Source organism: Rhipicephalus sanguineus, chromosome 3 (assembly GCF_013339695.2).
Source record: "Rhipicephalus sanguineus isolate Rsan-2018 chromosome 3, BIME_Rsan_1.4, whole genome shotgun sequence".
Lineage (NCBI taxonomy): Eukaryota > Metazoa > Arthropoda > Arachnida > Ixodida > Ixodidae > Rhipicephalus > Rhipicephalus sanguineus.
In genome coordinates this window covers 210,587,288-210,607,426 of record NC_051178.1, presented here as the reverse complement: position 1 = coordinate 210,607,426, position 20,139 = coordinate 210,587,288, and the positions used below count along the sequence as shown (strand labels likewise).

The 20,139-nt window shown below is 42.9% G+C and overlaps 2 protein-coding genes across 2 annotated transcripts; both read right to left on the bottom strand.

The window, feature by feature from the left end:
- Positions 1-4: 4 nt before the first annotated feature.
- On the bottom strand, positions 5-1,478 carry LOC125757753 (sodium-coupled monocarboxylate transporter 2-like). The gene is made up of 2 exons (XM_049413867.1): positions 746-1,478; positions 5-167 (listed from the first exon to the last, which is right to left on the bottom strand). The coding sequence occupies exons 1-2, from the start codon at positions 907-909 to the stop codon at positions 53-55; spliced, it is 279 nt and encodes a 92-aa protein (XP_049269824.1). The 5' UTR covers positions 910-1,478; the 3' UTR covers positions 5-52.
- Positions 1,479-3,700: 2,222 nt separating this feature from the next.
- On the bottom strand, positions 3,701-17,906 carry LOC119386289 (sodium-coupled monocarboxylate transporter 1). Its single transcript, XM_037653615.2, has 12 exons — positions 17,860-17,906; positions 16,619-16,973; positions 15,964-16,029; positions 15,837-15,888; positions 14,635-14,702; positions 13,774-13,928; positions 12,832-12,972; positions 8,833-8,962; positions 8,235-8,323; positions 4,756-4,871; positions 4,154-4,221; positions 3,701-4,089 (listed from the first exon to the last, which is right to left on the bottom strand). The coding sequence occupies exons 1-12, from the start codon at positions 17,904-17,906 to the stop codon at positions 3,970-3,972; spliced, it is 1,407 nt and encodes a 468-aa protein (XP_037509543.2). The 3' UTR covers positions 3,701-3,969.
- Positions 17,907-20,139: the final 2,233 nt, after the last annotated feature.

Here is a 20,139-nt window from a genome sequence, read left to right as displayed (position 1 = left end):
CCCCCCCCCACCTGATGGGCAACCCTGCGCAGGCCTATGAAGAACTCCTCGTTTATGACAACTCACCGGTGATAAAGCTAACGGCGATTCCGACGAAGACGACCAGCATGCAGGCAATCATGCTGTACCAGACATACGAGATCCGGTAGGCGTAGAATATGTCCTTGCTACGAAAAAAACAACAAAAACAACGACATGGGTTTCACGAAGTCCCGTATGATTGGCACGATTTAGCTAGTGCCGAAGAAAAAAAAAAGAACGGTTTCACATCTATGAGATTGTATAAAGCAATATCTGTTGTGAAGGAATTACAAGTACTCGTTATATATACAGGGGACTCAGCAGCAATAATATAGAAAACATCAAAGATGATAGTTTTACATGGTTATGACTTTTGCCTTACCGTTTGTAGGCTGTCTGCATCTAAACATTGTGCATAAATAAGAAAACTAAAGGTGATAGTGGGAGAACTGAGGTGTTTTTTCTTACTTTTTTTCTATATATGCGCGCATAAAAATCTTGTGCTAAGAATATGGAAGAACGCACACATTCTTGTACTGCAGGCGAATGTCTGCCGACATTTGATAGTCGGCGTTTGTGTTGTCTTTAACGCTCGTGCTTGTCTTTCGCTAATATGAATCGCTACTTTGCTCAGCTTTGAATGGTCCTAAAGCAGTTGACCCGTGCCAGTTATCCGTTCTCAGGACTGGATGTGAGGTGAGGGCGTTCTCGTGGAGCGACTCACTTGGCTACATCAGGATCGGGAAGGACGGGGAAGGTCACGTTCGCAGGGTTCTGGTGCGTCGCATTGATGTACTCCTGCAGGCATCCCATTACAGAGCGCCGAGCCAACCGTTTCGCTGGCTTGTAGTAAAATGCGCCGATGCCAATCCAAAAGGTAACCACCATTGACGTCAATATGCCCACGCCGGCCCCCTGCGCGGCGAGACTAGGAATGTTAAGCGTGCGCAAGTTTCACGTCACTGAGCAGCAAGTTCGACAAATCGCGTCGGTGCGCCCTAGTGCGCCTTTCGTCCGATCATCCGCGATGCACACCAGTGCGATTTGTCGAAGAAGTCAACGGCTACATAAACACTTAACTATCAGAGTCGGTTGAAGTTAAGAAAAAAAATGCGTCCTTAAGTAAAATTAGCGTCTGAAAAAAAGACTGCGCGCTTTTTGCATATTTTCATGGCAGTCGTGATTTAATATTATCTGGGTTTAACGTCCCAAAACCACAATATGATTATGAGAAACGCCGTAGTGGAGGGCTCCGGTAATTTCGACCACCTGGGCTTCTTTAACGTGCACCTAAATCTAAGTACACGAGCCTCAAGCATTTTTGCCGCCATCGAAAATGCAGCTGCCGCGGCCGGGATTCGAACTTATTGTACGCGAAGTTTGTAAAGACTCGGGAACCCGCGGACCTTTCGTCTTTCAAAAAATACCGAAACTTTTTAAATAAGTTTTTGAGAAGTGCTAGAAATAGACATTTTGAAAAGGTCTTCATTAGAGCCGGAACCAGGAGTGATGTCGTATGGCGCGAAGTAAATAAGGTTCTTCTGCCCGATTGTCACAGGCAGCAGGAGCTAGAGCTGACAATTGGTAGTAACGTCGTAGGTGGTGAAGAATTAGCTAACACATTTAACAAGCACTTTACGTCTCTAAATTCTAGTACGCATGATATAAACGCTACTTCTTTTCTGGGTAGCCCTAACAGACACACTGCGGTTTTTGAACCTGTAACAGCAAATGAAGTATGCAAGACGTTTATGTCGTTAAAGAATAGTACATCGCGCGATATAAATGGACTTCAAATTCGACCGATTAAATATGTGCTTGACCTTGTGGTAGAAGTGCTTACTCACATTTTTAACATTTGTTTATCTAATGGCGTCTTTCCCGAGAAAATGCAGCATGCCAAAGTGATCGTTTTATTTAAGTCCGGCAACACAAATGAATTAACAAATCATAGGCCAGTTTCTGTACTTCCAATAATTTCTAAAGGCCTCGAAAAGGTCATATGTGAAAGAATAACGACATTTTGTGATAAACATAATATCTTATCAGGTACGCAGTATGGATTCCGCAGTGGAATGTCAACGGAGCTTGCTCTGTTATCGCAAAAAGAATTAATCTTAAACAACTTTGAGAACAAAATATTAACTCTAGGCATTTTCATTGACTTTTCCAAAGCTTTCGATTCTACTAACTATGAAACCCTATTCTCAAAGTTGGAGCATTACGGCTTTCCCGGCATTACACTCAAACTTATAAAATCATATCTTCAACACAAAAAACATTGCGTTGCTATTGGATTAAAACTCTCATCAGCAAGATCCTTAACACAAGGTGTTCCCCAAGGTAGCGTACTTGGACCTGTTTTATTCAATCTTTACATTAATGACATAACAAATATAACGAAACTTGCTCAGTTTGTAGTCTACGCGGATGACACCAGTCTTTTTTTTCAATCTCCTGACATCGTACATCTCGTAAACGTAGCAAACACATCCTTAAGCATACTACAAAAGTGGAGTGACTTAAATTCATTACCTATTAATACCAAAAAAACTAAGGCTGTATTGTTCACACCACCGCAAAAACATGTGAACTGCAGCAGTGCTCTTTACCTAGGTGCAGACAAGATAGAATTAGTTGACAACGTAAAAACATTAGGCGTTATCTTTAACAATCATTTAAACTGGGACGTCATGTTGAACGTATTGCGTCTAAACTAGCCAGAGCATGTGGTGTTATTTGCCTATTACGATGCATGCTTCCTACCAAAATAAAACTTATGTTGTATAACAGTCTGTTCCTATCGCATGTCAGTTACTGTAACGTAGTGTGGGGCACGACATCAAAAACAAACATTGATAGCTTACAAACTTTACAAAAGAAAACTATTAGGCATATTGTCACTGCTCCATTTAATGCACATACCAACGAAATATTCCGCACTCTCAATGTACTGCCTATTGAACACTTTTACGAATATAACCTTGTTTTGAAAATCAAAAAGTATTTCCGGTGCAACAATGCGATATTTTTAAACTTGTGTAACCTAGTTGGGTCACAGGAACCATTATATGAATTCAGAAAACGAAATCACTGGGTTTTGCCATTTTCAAAAACAAATTACGGCTCATGTCGATTGCAGTACCAAGTGCCTTGGGTATTAAATGTGTTGTATTCCTCAAAAACCGAAGGCGTTAAAATCAAACCTATTAAATAAGGGTACAATTATATCAATAATAGTTGCCAATTTCACATTCATCTTTTTGTCCTTTTTTTTCTTCTTTAGTTTTCTTCCTTTCGTACTCCTTACTTTTTGTATTTATGTATATATATTTTTTGCCTGTCTTGTTCAGCCCAACAGTGTCAATTTCGATATTAAACCCTTAAGTATTTTTATGTATGTGCGCGTTAATCATTCCTGTATCGACTAAGTTTATATGTGCGCACATTACTGTATACATTTTTTCTTCTTTTTTTCTATGCTGAATCGCACGTACGTATGAAAACTGTTGTATGTGAATAGATGTAGATATTTTGTGTTAATGTATAAATAGAAAAGTGTTCAGATGTTGTATATACATGAATATGCGGACATAGAAGCGTGTGAATATGTATTTTTTCCCCTCTATTTGTATACATGCTGTATGTTTTGTAGCCAAACCAAGGGGGCAGGAACCTCGTCAAGCTGCTGTTTTGCAGCTTTTTGTTCCTTGCCCTGGCGTTTTCTTTTTTCCTGTAAAAAGGAAATGCGAAATAAACTTGAAACTTGATGCCGCGACCTTCGGGTCAGCAATCGAGCGCCATAACCACTAGACCACCGTGGCGGGAGTCGTGATTTGTTTCAGTGCGATGCAAATGGTGAGGCTACAGAGTTCGCTATAAATGGCTTCTCTGTTCTTGTGACGCTATGCAATGCATACTGTTCCGACCGTTATATTTTTTGTCAGATCAAAATGGCTGCAAAAGTGCATCGAGACTCACAATGCTATTCGCGAAGGGAAAAAATAAGCCGAGGGTGAAGACTCCCAGTAGCGGTCCTCCGACGATGCCAAAGATTGCCAGAGCTGCCTGAAATGGATACCAAAATGTTCATAGGTACACACGAAAGAAAGAACAACGACCGAAGTCTCACCTGTAAGACGTTGCCCATGTTCTGCGCGGCGTAAACGAGCGCAATGGCGGTGCACCCAAATGTTAGCGCTGCGCACGTAAAAGTTGCGAGTAAGTTCGTAAATGATTAGCAGCCTTTTTCTCGTGCAAAATAAGTGCTCGCTCGCAGTTTCATTAGAAATGAAACGGGCTTCATTCACAAAACCTAGATGTGAGGACGGCGAATGGCGAGTATGTATTTTCCTCTGGCGCTTGTAACAGATTCAGCGCGTCATGCATCTGTGTAAGCTGGATAATATTTAGTCGCGCTGTTTACAACTCTCTTAATTTAAGCTTGGGAACTGCTCGCTAAGAACAGGTTCTTCCATAAAACTTTGTTTGGGCCTGCTTGATACATAACCTTTAAGGTGAATACCTCAGCGGAAACCAGGCCCGACAAGAAAGAAGAGAAGCACTGGCGCTTCCTTGTGGTTCGTCCTGGTTTGCGCTGAGGTATTCACCTTAAAGGAACAGGTTCGACAATGTATGCTTTGCATCTCTACTGGCGCCACGTGTTTGCATTGGTGTTTTAAGTTGCGAACGTAGCAGACGCCGTGAAGTGCATCCCAATATTAATTTGCGCACCCAGTAACCTGGTCAGCGTAGTGGAAGAGCGATCGCTCATGTCTTGCACGATGTAGCGTTTCACGACGTCCTCGAGGGTGACAGCCGCCAACGAGTTGACTCCGGAGGAGACGGTGCTGCGCAGAAATAAATACGCACTGTTATTCGGTTTCATTAAGGCGAAAGCCATGTCTAATGAGAACGTGGACTTTGAACGGAAAGCCAGTGGGAGAGGAGAGAAGCAAGAAGGATCACGTGACCTCTAAGGGAGCGAAAGCCACGCGAAAGAGTGAAAGCATGACTGTGCGTACATATGATGATAAAGCAACTTAAGTGAGTAGTGATTTCATTGATTTGTGAAAGCTAATCACGTCACAATAATAAGAGCAAATAAAGCGAATACTGAGTCAATTGGTGAATGATAATTAGTGCAATAGGTGAGCGTTGATCACTAAAGTCAACTAGGGGAATTCATGGAAATTAGTGAATATTAGTCACTGAACGTTAATTCGATATAAAGTGCACAGTAAAATGGCCACACTGGTTAGTCTTTCACCTTTGAGTCGTCTGAGCGGATGCGTAAGGGACCCTGGGCTTCTGCTTATTAGGTAACGAAGTTATTGCATATGAAACGTCGTCACGCCCATGCTGATGTTGTAAGGTACATTTGCTACTGCGACACCGATCGATGGTGCTGACAGTGTCCTAGTAGTCTTTCCTTGAAGCCACGGACGCTACATACCTGCCGACAAAGCAATACGATTTTTCATTGACAATAGGATTTTTGTTGCGTAGAAAGAGATGAAGAGCAAGCAAGCATGAACTTTTTTTTAAGCGCGTTCAACCGAGCCCGTCTTCCTCGCCTCAGTCGTTTATATATCACCTCAGGAAGCGATGAGAAAGTGCATCGGTACGAGTGTGCATATTACCGACATTGCAGTTGCAGATCAACGCTGAGTACGTTGAACTTGGCTCATAATTCCCTCCGTCAACCTACTCATGCAAGGCCTCTCCGCATGTGTTTATAATAAAATATTCACATTTTGGTTTCCAAAGCAAAAAGGCGATGACTGCAAGAAAACAAAACACACATGCGATGCGTTTCCACATGCGTTTACAGAATGTTTGATGCAGTGGTTTAGGAAGCAGCAATGTACAGGAAAGCGTAGTTACGTTGTTATCTTTATGGAAGTGAGGACAATGAAAAGAATGCCATTTTAAAGGCACAATTTTCAGGAAATAATATAAAGGTACTGGATCAAAATATTAAATATAAACGAGTTTAAAGAGCACCTACAAAGTAAGAGTCCAGTTGATATTTGTCGGCCAAGTCAAGAAGACAGTCTGCTGTTGATCAGCTTAATTTTGCCAAGTGGGCTCAGTACTAACTACCTAAATTTCGAATTGTCGTGTGCATGGACGATTGATTCGGGAAGCGAGTTCATTCTTCTATGGCCAAGGGTAAGATTAGTTATTGAGTGCGCTTGTAGAGCCATTTATACGCTGCACATTCATGGGATTGAAAAGCTAACATGATGTTCGCGGAGGTGGAATTAAAATGAAGTTCGGAGGTCAGGAAGATTGTAATACAGATTATGAAACAGTGCCAGCCGCAGTGTCTTTCTTCGTTGAGCTAAGGAGTCGAGACCGATATATGATTTGGTAGTGCTAACGCTAACCCTACTATCATATTCAGAGCCGATGAAATGAGCAGCAAATTCTGGATGCTATCTAGTAATTTAGCGCCGGCTTCATATCGCGCAGGCATATTTGGATGTAGGTGTAACATATGTATATCATGGGCGAGTTTCCGGAACTTCAGAGCCCCATAAGTGTTTCTTTAATTTGTGTACTTAAGAAGCCTTATCTCTACCGCCGCTTTTTCTATAGTCTTCCTGAACGGAGAGGGGGAACCGGTAGCGATAACGTGACATAATGAGGGACAGGTAAACGTTCAACACGTCTTAAGAGCTTGCCGCTCCTCCTCACTCAACAGCGAAAGCGACCTCCTACATTCCATTATGTCCTGTTCAGTGATGTCATAAAAGCAGTAGTATTTTTTTTTTGTCGCTGTTAAAGTCGTCCATGAGTGAAGCGAGAACGAGAGATGCGACAATTTGATAACCTTAACGAGAGTGCCCCCTTCCTGAAGATTTCTATTTGCCCATATTCAGGATCAACTGATGTTCTCCTACGTCGCGAAATTTTGTAATTTCAGTTTTAATCCGAGTTTTGGACTGCATTTAATTTTTCTCGTATTCGATGCCCGTGACTGCAAGAAAGGAGTCTCAAACTGACGTCAGCCAACGTATGCAAATTTCCTGACTTCATCGCGCCATCTCCTCGTGTGCCACATGGACTGCGTTCCGCCTCCCTTGGTATCCATTAAACCGCTATGACAGACCCATGGTTATCTGTGTATACAGCGCATTATGTCGCTTGCCCAGCTGTTATCTGTACGAGATCAATTCGTGTTTTTGATCCCCAGTTCATATCGTGATAATAAGGGACGCAGACCTAGTCAGGCCGATTTGTGGCTTTTTGTCTGTGCCTCTGTCATCTGTACCTCGTGAGGATACGAAATAAAGTTCAGAGTTCACAGTGATGTCTTTGTTTTAGCAAAGCTTCCTCTATAGCTATCTCGCTCATTGGCCCTTTAACGCAAAACTTTGTCTCTTATACACGTAGGCAAACCGGCATAGTAAGTGTTCACTACCTGCCACCTTCCGGAATAAAGCAAAGTGGGAAAACATGTGCCACTGGATTGTACGTTCCCATTGGGATATGTACTCGAGCTGAAAATTTCGGTACTAGGTATGTGCAGCTATATAGATAGGCATGGGCCCACCCTTGGCCGACCCTCCAGAATGGATGTGCCTCGTGTGACACAGCGCTTACGTCACACGTTTCTATGCGTGCATGAAACGTTCTTTCCATGCACAACACATAGCTTGTGCTATGCTCGTGTCATCCGACGTTGTTGCTTCGTCGCTAACTTATAAAGGCTTCGCGATTTACATGCGAAAGTCGCGTCGAATCTTCGTCGTTTTTCTTTACGGTGTTACGTCGTTCTTACCATTCTTTGAACGCAACTTTCATATTGGCCTGCACAGGTTAATGTTTGCCAGACGCACTTCAGCCCACGTTTTTGTTACGTTTTTGTTTGGTAGATTTTTGTTACTCAATCTGTAATAGGTGCGCATTGGTCGATTCTAACGGCGGAGTTTCTTTATTTACCAGGCTGTGTGCATGTTATATACGTATACGCTGCTTTGTTGTATGTGTCATTGTTTGTCCATGTTTTTAAATTTCGAGCTGCTACTCTCAAGTTCTTCAGAGCCTTCCTTTGCGTTATCTCCGTTCAACGTGTTCTTAAGTGTATACGGTGTAATGAATATAGAAGTCTGCCTAAGTTGCTTAGCCTTTTCAATGAGCATTGATAACGGTCCGACGACATAACATGGATGCGGCTTTAGACGTTAGAAACTGTGTGCATTCACCTGAGTGCGCCGCTAAAAATTCCAGAGACGAAAAGTCCAGGAAGACCCGTGAACTTGCCCAGGACGTCCATGACATACAGTGGAAGGAGCTGTAGACAGAACAAGTTTTATGAAGTTCATTACGGCGCTTTCTGCAATATGAAATTTTGCTCATTACGCTGTAAAATGTGGTCCTTCACGTGATCGCAACGCTAGCTGCAGCATGTTTTTTTTATTTTGTTTAATATTTGCTTGCCCGAAAACGAATTGCTGCGATGAAATTGAACAGGATATAAACATATTTACTGTGACACAGGAGAAATAGAAATGCGCATATACGTTATACAAAACATGCCGCGGTCGCTAAATGACACGTAAGCAATTATATTGCCGCGTATAAAAGTAACTCGTCACAACCAATAACGCGAAGTTAGTTAACAGCTTGACTGCGTACAAACCTAAGTGTTTCGACTGCAGCAGGTTGAGATACCGAGATGGCAAAGCCACATGGGCGCGTTCTCAGGGAATTGTTTTTGCTTTGTGTATCGTAGAACGGCGACGAGACTTCAACGAATGTCACAGCCTGCCTACTCGTAGCATTCCTCTTGAGTGCACACACCTGGTCTGCCGAGCTAACTTTCTTGGTCATGATTGGATCGCAGTCGTAGTAGCGAGCGTACATGACAAGACCCGCCATGGCACAGATGAGCATTAGGAACGACAGGCCCGGAAGGTTGAGCCAGATGGCCCTGCGAACAATGTGATAATACAAAGTCCTATCACGTAAATCCTACAACTTCCTATCACGTAAATCCTACAACTTATATGATACTGAAAGTGCCTTTTTGTACTGTCAAATAGAAAGTAGAGTTTCGGGAACATGGTAGAGCTGATGTGTGTTGTGACGAAAGTAGGATTTTACGTTGAAATGGAAATGATGTTTTTTTGTACAGCGCAGCCGTATGATAAAAATGTCTGCCGTTTTACGTGCAAAAAATACGATATGATTATGAGGGACGGCGTTGTGGAGGGCTCGGGAAGTTTGGACCACCTGGTGTTTAACGCGCACTGGTATGGCACGGTGTACGGGTCTCTAAAATTTCGCCTCCACCGAAACGCTACTGCCGCGGCCGGAATCGAACCCACGACTTTAGGGTCAGCAGCCGAGCACCGTAACCACTGCACCACCGAGGCGGACAGCGAAGCTGTATTTCGCTAGGAGGTGGAAAAAGGTGGCTTTGCGTGAGTACGCAGAAATTATAATAAAGAAGCAATGCTATAGCATACCGCGGAGACCCTCGAAGGGTCTCTGCGCTTGCACTAGTTTCTTTTGATGTTTTGTCAGCTAGGGACTATACCCGCCGCAGCATTAATCACTACCCATAAAATCCTTTAGGTCTTATTATCATTTAAGCTATCGTGGCCAAACGCAAATGAAGCACGTATCTCTTAAAATGTGGTGATAGAGAAGTCAAAAGCTACAATAACAAAACTTACAAGACACTTGGACAGAACCCAGCTCGTGATAAACACCGATGCCGCACGTTTCAGCTTCACTCATTAAATGAATGAATAAAACATTTATTGAGGAAATCGTATCGTCTGCTGCAGTTTTTGCTAGAGACGATTGGGCGCGTCCCTATTCGAGGACTCCGTTGGACTGAGCTGCAACCTGTTCCACGAGGCGCCGCTGATGGCCGAGAGATGTGGGCTGGACAAAGCCCACGTCGGCTGCGTAGTTTGCGCGATGCTTCTATTAGGATGGCTTGACAAAACCATGTGAAACAGATCATCGCGGCTGCCACAGAATTTGCACATAGCACTAAATTGTTCTGCATCTATTTTGGCCATCATGGCCGGGCTGCCGTACAACATGGTTAACCACCTTTACCGAGTGCTCTTAAGCGCTTATTTTGTGATCGTAGGCCTGTGTTAGGACGTCGGCTTGCAGCACTTCCAACCTTTCTGCTCTTTTATGTAGCGTGAAAATGTGTAACGTACAGCCTAAACAGTATCGTGCAACAGCGAATAGGATTCAGAAAAAGAACACAACACATCCAAATTCTCAGCAAGGCAGACATTTCCCCCAATTCGTATGTTCACCAATACACGCTATGTGTAGATAAATGAAAATAGAAAGCCATAATTATTTTACGTAATTAAATGAGTCTTTTTACGTAAAAAGCGGTATACTGCAGTAAAATTCGAGTTCGTTCTACAAAGAGTGAAATAAGGATGTTTCCACGTTTTAAATTTTACAAAAATGGATGCACTCTGTTTACATGCCGCTTGCTTACATCGTTTGCGCTGCTGTACCAGTCGCACGTACGGGACATAGTGTTAATTACGGCGCAATGCTATCATCTCGAAGGATTTGCACATGTCTCTGACGTTAGCACTTTTGGTGCTATGGCTTGAATGAAGGCTGCCGTCCTTTAATATGGTGGTGTGGAATTCGATTGGATTTAAGATGGCACGGCAGACATGGATAGAAAGAGTGCGTTTGACTTTGTGTACATTGTAATTTCATTATTTTATTGTTTTCAGATTTAAATTAAGCTCAAACTGGCTGTCCGAGATGGCAATCTTACTAAAAGTCGGTCAACCGAGAACGGTGTTGCTTGAAGGAAAAAGCGGCTTGCAAAAGAAATATATCTTGAGGCATGACAATATAACAGTGATATCACGCATTTAGCTCCAGTTACAAGCTGGATGTAGTTCTTCCCCGAGCAAGAAAAGGTGAGAAAAAGTTGCATGTTGTGCTTTGATTTTGACATTTCTTAATTCTTATTTCTGGAGTCTGGATACGTGATGTTTTGTAAATGTGTGAATGTCTACGTTTCATTCTCAAAGTTTGCGAACACCTTCTTAAATATCCTGTCGGTAGCAGCAGCTGGAGTACGTTGACATTCGTGATGTATTCAGGTTGCCCGCGTTAATCTGTAGATCAGTTAAGAGTGAAGTAAAGCCTAGAACTGTAAATGCTTGCTTAATACATACTAAAAGGTGTCCCTAAATCGTCACTATTATGCCGGGAAACAGCCTTGAAGGAACTACATAGACATTGCACAAATATAACTTCCATGGACTATATACTTCAACATACCTGAACTAGCTATTCGCTATTGGTTAGACATTTGTGCAACCGTAGGGGTCTTTCTTGTCGCTACTTCTTCCACAGACCTCTCTGCACTGCGTACAGTAACATTTTCAATATATTTATTGCATACTGGGTGTTCACACCAATGTCATCGCAAGGGTGCAAATCATTCGATGAATTAGCGTGCGTCGCCTCCCGGTGATCTTCAAGCGTAATAAGAATTTACAGTACTACGTTGTCTCCGTCTCGCCTACAACCTTCGTTGTTTGTTAGTTACGAGTAAGAAATCAACTGCATAAGAATGGAAACTTGCGCTAGTTGGTGCCAAAGTCAACCGAAGATGAGTAAAAAATTGTCACGCCTGCAGTGCGAACGAACAATTAGTAAGCAAACTGCATCGTTCATATGTGCTGCTGTTCTATACGCCACTTTCGCGTAGCAGATCTCAGCCATATTTTGTAACGTTTCAGTTTATATTCGACGCATCGATGTTAAGCTAGTCGTGTGCTGCGTTCACTTGTTACTACATAAGCTGTTATGCTGACGTAGACGTAGCATTCTCAGCAGTGCGACTTCCTGACTGCTCACTGAAATATGCCTGTAGAGGGCCCTTGTAAGCAGCCTCCGTAGACCAATAGAGGCAAAGCTGTGCATGCTTAAAGCGTTTGTCGGAATGTATTTACATGTGTGATGGTCATTATATTGGGGGTACTGGTGGGCGGCGGCTGCGGCTAAGAGTAATCGCTACCTGCAGCATTATTACCAACACGAAGTTAATTGTAGTACATTAGAGCAGGCGTCTCGAACACACGGCCCACACATGACTCTTCGTCCCATATATTTCCTTAAATTTTGTTAAGTATACGTTCATGAGCTACAGAAGCATGACTGGTCTAAAGCAGTTTTTTTCGTGAGGCACCCGCTGCGGTCGCCGTGTTTTGATACATAACCGCGAAACAACTGCTCTATATTTCAGAATCGGCGTCCACATTTTAGTCTTTTTGGAGATCGGTATCGATATGTTTCTCGAATCCTCACGCCAAACCCCCTTCAGAAATGACCCATATTGAGGTATGGGGATGGTCTTAGCTGACATTTTGTACAAACTGCCCCCCCCCTCCTCGTTTTAACCTCCTTCACTGTCCCGGCCCCTGCGGCACTAAATTTCGCGACAGTGGCCCGCTGGCCGTCGTGAGTTTGACACCCCTGCACTATGGAGGATTATCAACGTACAACATTGTACCTCCTCTTTTGAATCTGTGCTCGCGCATATTATTCTGTCTCATGCATAAAAATGCTTCTTTTATATTTAGCGCTAGCCTCAATCTTTATAAAGTCCAAGCCGTTCACAGCTTACATCTTATATGTAAATCTGCTTGCGGCACACATCTGCCTGAAGATCTTTTGAAAAGCTGGTCGACTTTTACATATATTTGAAGGAAGTGACGTACGTGAAAGTAAACCGAAAGTCCTTGCAATGCTTCGAAGAAGTGTGAAAAGCGAAAGAAGGCATCTCACGTGCGTGCACCCTGGATTGTTGGTATGGTGAGGTATCGCTGCACCATGGCCTGGCTCACGGCGTACACAGACATCCAGGTGAAGTATGTGCCGATGGTCACGCCGAATATCGTGTGCCGCTCCGCAGGGTTCAGGTTCGTGCTGCAGAATTACGCAGTTGCAGAGCCTATTATCCTTCGTTCACAGCGTGTTGTTTATCGAACTGTTTATTGTAAACCGTTTATCCTGCGCTTTCCTTTCAAACGTCTCGTTCGTCCTCTGGCGCTGGGTAAACGTGTTTCACAATTCGCAAACCATTCAGGTTGTACCTTATATGTACCTGCTCGATCATAGCGTAAGCAAGGGGTGCCGATAAGTTTACTCTTAAATGACCATGATGTACGGAAGTAATGCTCCATCCAGTGACAATGCTGCATCTGCTTGAAGAAATTTCAAGGCTTGTCATGAATGCCGAGTTTTTTCTGGGATACTGAGACAGATAACGCGTACCTTTCTCGTTCGTTTTAAACGTTTTAAAACGATCTAAAACACACGGTCTGCATTCTGCAGTCGGTAGCCTCCTCTCTAATGACTTGATCTAGTTAGCTAATCAGCGCCATTTGAATAAAGCTCTGTGTAAGGGGTGACATTTACTGCGGCTAAAATGAAAAAAATGAGCAAGAACGTTTCTTAATTCAAATGAGATCCTTCTTTCATTATTTCGGTATCAAGTGCTAGTAGAATAAAGCTTCGAAACTATGTCGTCTATCTATATTTCACATGCAATGGTTTCGTCTCTGTTCGAAGCTTATACTGCTTAGCACCTGCCTTGCTGCCACAGAAAGCCGACTCGAGATTTGGAGTAAGCAATGAGCTTTGAAGATGACACGAGTCTCACTGCTCATGCATTGCACTTAAACATGATTGCATCTTTGCCTTAATAATTCGTTGAACATTTCTCACTTAAAAAATTCCAGACGTCCGCCCTCTTGGGCCTTGTCAAAGACGTATCCAAGCCCACCGAGGTCGATGGTCCCTCGTAGGACGACCACGATCATGGATCCAAACATTAGCGTGATTTGGAAGACGTCTGTCCACACGACAGCTTTCATGCCCCCCTGAAGAAGTAGTGGCAAGGAAGCATTTGGCATGAACCAAAAACAAAATACTTATTATACTCTCGGAAAGGTGAAGGCGAGAAATGTTGCATCTACAGACAGTAGCGCACAACCCGTCCTAGTAGGTGTCGATTTGAGTTCAGTTTGCATCTACGACGAATGTCTTTGCGATGTTACGGCGGGAGTGCAATGTAATTGCTTCACGTCAGCAACCTTAAGTGTGATCACAGTAAATCAAGTTGTCTCTTTAGAAAAATCTCCCGGTGAAGCACGCACTAAGGCTAACTGGATTCAGCATTGTGAGGAGGTCTCGTGATTCCCCGGAAAATTGGGTTGTTACCTTTAGATAGAGATTAATTTTTTTGTTTAGGTACAGCACACACGAGGAGCTCAGACATTCACATGTAGGGCCTTGTAAGTAATTCACTGCACTAAAGTAAGATACTGATATTGTTACTGCTCCTTGCCGAGAGCTGCGAATATTCCAGGCAGTAGTTCATTCAGACATGGATAATTGCGATGAAAAAACTGAATACATAGGGTGACATCGCCGCGCGCTTGTGCTTAGGCTATCACATACGCGTAAGTGCGTTATGGCGCAGTGCACTAATCGATCTACGTGGTTACGGCCCATATGTGCTACCTGTCCGCGCCCACTCCCCGTAGTTAACAGATCGGCGTAAAGTTCACAAGTCATTTTACTCACAATGCTCGTGTAGAAAGTGCAAACTATTCCTAGGGACAGGATCGATGTCCAGGTGGAAATTCCCGTCACTGCGTAGGAGGCGATAGTTGGCAACGATACGTCGTCACTAGTCGTTTTGAAAGCACGCAACTGACGCGCAGTCTGCTTGCTTGTCGAAAAGACAGCGATATCACAGATGCAGCTATTGACAATGCTAACCAGCGTTCGTTCTTTATCCAATTCAGGTACTGGCCACAGGCAAGCCACACAGTTCTGCTTTATACGTTGACCCGGCGAATGGGTTTTATATGTACCTGCTCTACCGGAGTGGATAGATATGAGAGCATGTATCCACATCGACATCTGTAACAGTGACATATTTCAGAACCACTACTCGCACTTCTAGGTAAGCTGATGATTGTTCGATATTTATTAAATAACGGCAGAGAGTTCTCATTGCCGTACGAGGAAGGGCTGTAAGCTACGATTACACCTCTTAATAAAAAGAAAACTGATATTGAAAAAAGGCAACTAGCACTCTTGATATGTCCAGCTGGAAGGTCATTATTGTTCAGTTATTATCTATATCATCTTATACATTACTGTTGTTATAACTGATATCGGTTATTAATACCTAAACTGATCATTAATAAGTGAAATAAGTGGTCGTTTGTCCCGCGACTACCGTCCCATTATGTTTCTTGCCGTAGTGTGCCATTCTGGATTATTTCTGAGCGCACAAGGTTCGTTAACGTGCGCCTAAATGTAAGAACTTTTTTTTTTTTTGCATTGAAATGTGGCCGCCTTGGCCGTGATTGAACCAGCAACCGCAGCAGCTCTGCGTCATAACCAATAAACTATATTTTCGCGTTTAGGAAAAGCCATGTGCGTACTGCATAGTGCGGTGTAATTCTCTCGAAGGAGGTATACAACCAGGAGGACGGCAAACGTCCAATCAAAACTGGCGACGATTGCTGCTACAAACATGCATTCAGAGCACTTACACTGAAACGTTGTAGTACCAGTACCGAGATTATACTTATAAAAAACGCTCATAAGTTCGTGCAGTTAATGCAAACGCTTTATTTTTGCTGTCAACATTATTCATTATAACATATTCTGACCGCATTTGAGGGACTGAAGTTTTCACGTGAATGCATTTGTGTGCAACGCCTTTGTAAGTTGCATTATATATGATAATAAAAAAGAATGCTTGAACTTGCCTTGAGAGAGTGCCAGCGCGGGTGCGTACAGTACGATTGACATGTAAATTAGCTGAAACAGGAACAGAAACATTTATTTGATGTACATACTTGATCGTTTAAGGTGTGCGATGTCATCAACACTTACCATTTGAATTGAGAATGTTATACTTCCCATGGATCGTATCACTTGGTTGAAGCGTATTTCGAGGTACTATATTGGATTAAAAAAAAAAGAACCATGTGTCCAACGAACTACACGTACATATTTAAAAAAAATCGATATCAACGTTCAATTATAATAAGAGCTATCAGGATGTCGAAAAAAGATAACGCTTGTTAATTTGTTTTGTGATACTTTATAAAATAAATGCATCTTATTCGATAAAATTTATTCCTCTAGTCTCTCGCATTCACATAGTACTGCGAGTACTATACCAGGTAGAAACCTAGGTAACATAACTAATCGCCGAGCCCATTGCATTTATGCAGGCTTAATAGGCCGTTTGACGTGGCACACACCAAACAAACAAGAAGTCTTATGCTAGTCTTTCACATCGTGTTTGTCGCGCCTCAACTCAGCGTATATGTGCAGCTCCAAGAGGGCCACAATTTGACTTACACGATGAACTCATCCCAGCTTCTTGTTTCCTTTTCCAAAACTCAAAGCGACAAAGTTTCTAACTTGAAGAATAGGGCTCGTCACTAGCGCTATTAGTAAAAGGTGCTCGTTCTGAAGTGCAGAAGTTTGCGTGCGTGAAACGTGCAAGGCAAACAGGCGGGCTATAGCGACGTGTGCTCACCTCGTAGGCACTGGTCAACTGCAAGTGATGGAAGATTGGCATATAGAAGTAGGCCGTGGTTGGGATGACGAAGCAGTATGAGACGCAGATGAGGACGTACTGGGTGCCGGCTAGGTACACCTCGGAGGCCGTGCCGAGCAGAGTAATGGCCGACATGAAGCTAGCCAAGATGGAGAGCGCCACGGGGAACGCGCTCAGTTGGCGGCCGCCCATCAGGAACTCGTCGGTGGACACTTTCTTGGAGCCGAAGAAAGCGTAGTAGACACCGATGCCTGCCGAGACCAGGAGCATGCCGCAGAACACCAGGTAATCCCAGATCGTGAACCGGCTCACCAGTGATGACTTCGTTGCGACGCTGCAAAGCGTTACATGAGCGCGTAGTTTTCATTGGACATCTCGGCATAATCTCCACGCAGGAAGCTCAGTGGACAGCACGAGAATATTGAAGGTACTGAATACAGAACAGACGCCGAAGATGAATAGGAATGTGAAATACTTGCGACAGAAAGCGTACTCAGAAACTGTATGTTTTGAGGTTAAGAGCTGTACAGAGGCACGGTTTGTAGTGAGCAGTGTAGGGAGCCAGAGTAGAAGGACTTTCTACTGTGTGAATGAAGATTAGAACGAGGAAGAGGAGTCGGGAGCTGAAAGGTGGCAACGTTTAGTCGTCCGTAAAGTTGACTAATGGATGAGCGATGAGATGGGCCAGGTTTGGTGCCGATAACGACGCCGACCGAGCGGCGCCTCTGCTATTGAAGGGTAACAGAAAAACCTTCGTATTCCCCCTTCCAGATAGGAACTTGATGACCGTGACGTAATCTGAAGTTGCGTAAGGAAGACAAAAGCCGCGACAACGAAACTGACTGTCTGCTCCACAAGTGTACTTCAAAGGACTTAATGGCCCTGAGCATAACTGCCCGTGTACATAATAATCGCGCAATAAAAGAAATGTCTTGCTCATACTCTACTTCACTTTAGTCGCTTATTGATTCCATTCGAAGAATTCTTAGATAGGGCAGTGTAGGAAATAACGAATACAGTAGAATGAACATCCGCCGCAAGCGGGACTCCTCGTAAGGTGCCCCTTCGATGACATTTTCATAGTACAGACAATCGATAAAAAATATTCGCTAGGAATTTCATACCCGTCAAGATGACGTGATCTAAATTCGTACATTTTGTCTAAGACGTAAACAAAGACAGAAAGTGCGCTTGAAAAGAGAAAGAAGCGCTACACATACTTGGTTGTGCCCATCAGTGATGCTGCAAATACTACAATGGTGTCCATACTGAGGTTTCCCAAGGAGCGCGGTCGTAGAGAGAGCCGCTGACAGGCCTGAGAGCAGAAGTCGACAGGAGCGAAGTCTGCGCAGCAGGACAGTTGTTCTCTGATATGGCGGCCAGTCTGGCGCGTGAGCCCAGTGGAGCGTGCCTTGGTGATGACAATGCGCTTTAAAAACACGGCACATACTCGCGGCCTGGGATAGGCACAAAAATCGGATAAACAGAACATGAGTGAAAGGAACCCGAAGATAAGCGGTAAACGATGGGTATTCAGCAAATGAAAAGTGAGATCAGAAGAATAACAAGTAAATTAAGGAAACAGAAAGAGAAGATTTCTTGCACAATTTAGAACATAAGGAATTTAGAAAAACATAATAGGAACATTGAATAAGTAGGTATACGATTCGCTGAATGAGTCAACTCATTGCGTGAAATACGCCATTTTGACTAAGCGATAATTTAACTGGAATCAATGTTACAAAGTGGCGCTTCAAAAATGTTTTTTTTTTTGCTGTATTGAAATTGGTGGGAGATGAAGGGGTGTGCACTTTTACTTGACAAACGAAGGAAAAAAAAAAAAAGAAGACACCTAGAGCAAACGTGCTGGATGAGTCTTCTTCTCTTTCGTCCGTGTCTTCCTGCCTTTGTTGCGCATTCGTACTCAAGTAATGGGTTACAAACATGCCCAGAATGCTGCTCTCATTAAGTATTAAGCAATAGTCTTCATTCGTGGAAGAGTTCATGTTGCCAGACTAGATCTGATTACATGAAGATTCAGCGAGGACTGCAGCAACGTAACTTCGTATTCTGAAGTTCTGTCTTAAAGGGCACTACTTATTGTTGGAAATTATGGACATGGAATAAGCTGTTCTTCCTTCCATGGAATTGGCTGTTGCCGGTTGCAACACTCCTACTGTTTCTTTTCCTTCTATATTCTTGTCCGCGTCTTTTTCGCATTTCTTCAAGTTATACACTCCTTTTAATAACAGTATGTAACGTACGACTTTGTAAGAAGGAAGCTACAGCATAGCAAGAAGCACAACTATTGGGAACGTTCGTTAGTTTAATAAACAAATAAAGATAAAAACTTGCAGAACAACATTTTGTAGCGAACGCTTAAAATTAATATTTCAACATGGGCAGTTGCGGACGTAAATAAACATCAACCTTCTTATTGGAAGGTTCATCTCCAATATTATTAGGGCTCCGCGTTTTCGGATAAATTCTAAAAAATCCGATAAGCATTCGTCGGTAAAATTTTCACAATTCGGATTTATCTGAGAAGCTCCGATTTTAGAAGGGCATTTTGAATGCTGACAAGCATCAGTCGAAAGCAGCGCACCTCCATTAGCGCCAGAAAGCTCGTAAAGTGTGCTTGCGTCTATTGCAACAAGCTTTAAGGTTGTAATACGAACAAACGTAGGTGTTTTGTATTCAAGTATTTGTGCTTGTATGTATTTGTGTTCGTGCGTTCAAACCTTCCGGACATCTAAAATACAATTAGAGTGTTCACACGTTTTCGTGTTCAGATATCATCTAAGATTTGAGAATAATAATAATAATAATAATAATAATAATAATAATAATAATAATAATAATAATAATAATAATAATAATAATAATAGGTCCCTTATTTTTCATGAAGAAGACGAGGGAGGCTGGGAGAAAAAATTCGGCAGATCCCACGCCTTGGGGGAATCGGTTTCATGCGAAGGAATCAGCGAGTAGTTGTCTATGCTGCATTTTTTTTTGCTTTGATCTAAGCGTTACGAGGTGGATCGACGTGTTTTTGCAAGCGTGGTAGTTGTGTGCACATCGTGGCCTTACCAGGCGCGTCAACTACACTGGCGTTTAAAGGATAACTTACGGAGCACAGACCGGAGTATTATCGAAACGAAGGGCACTTTACGGTGCGATGATGTGACTGTCATACGTAACTTTCGTTACGCCTTATTAGCAGGGTAAATGAACAGGGAGTGAGAAAAATGAAAGGATGCAAAAACAGGATTATGAGCAAGAATGCAGCGCATTTTCATTGGAAATAAAATTAATAAGAAGACATTGCAACAACTTATAATGCAAAATTAAACACTGAATTTCGGAGAATTGGAGATTTACGAGAAATAAACTCCGATAAACGCCCACTTTCCTAAAAAAAAACTCCTAAAAGCGCTGTCCGAATTTCAAGAAAAATAAACTCCGAAAACACGGAGCCCTAAATATCATGTCCCAAAAGC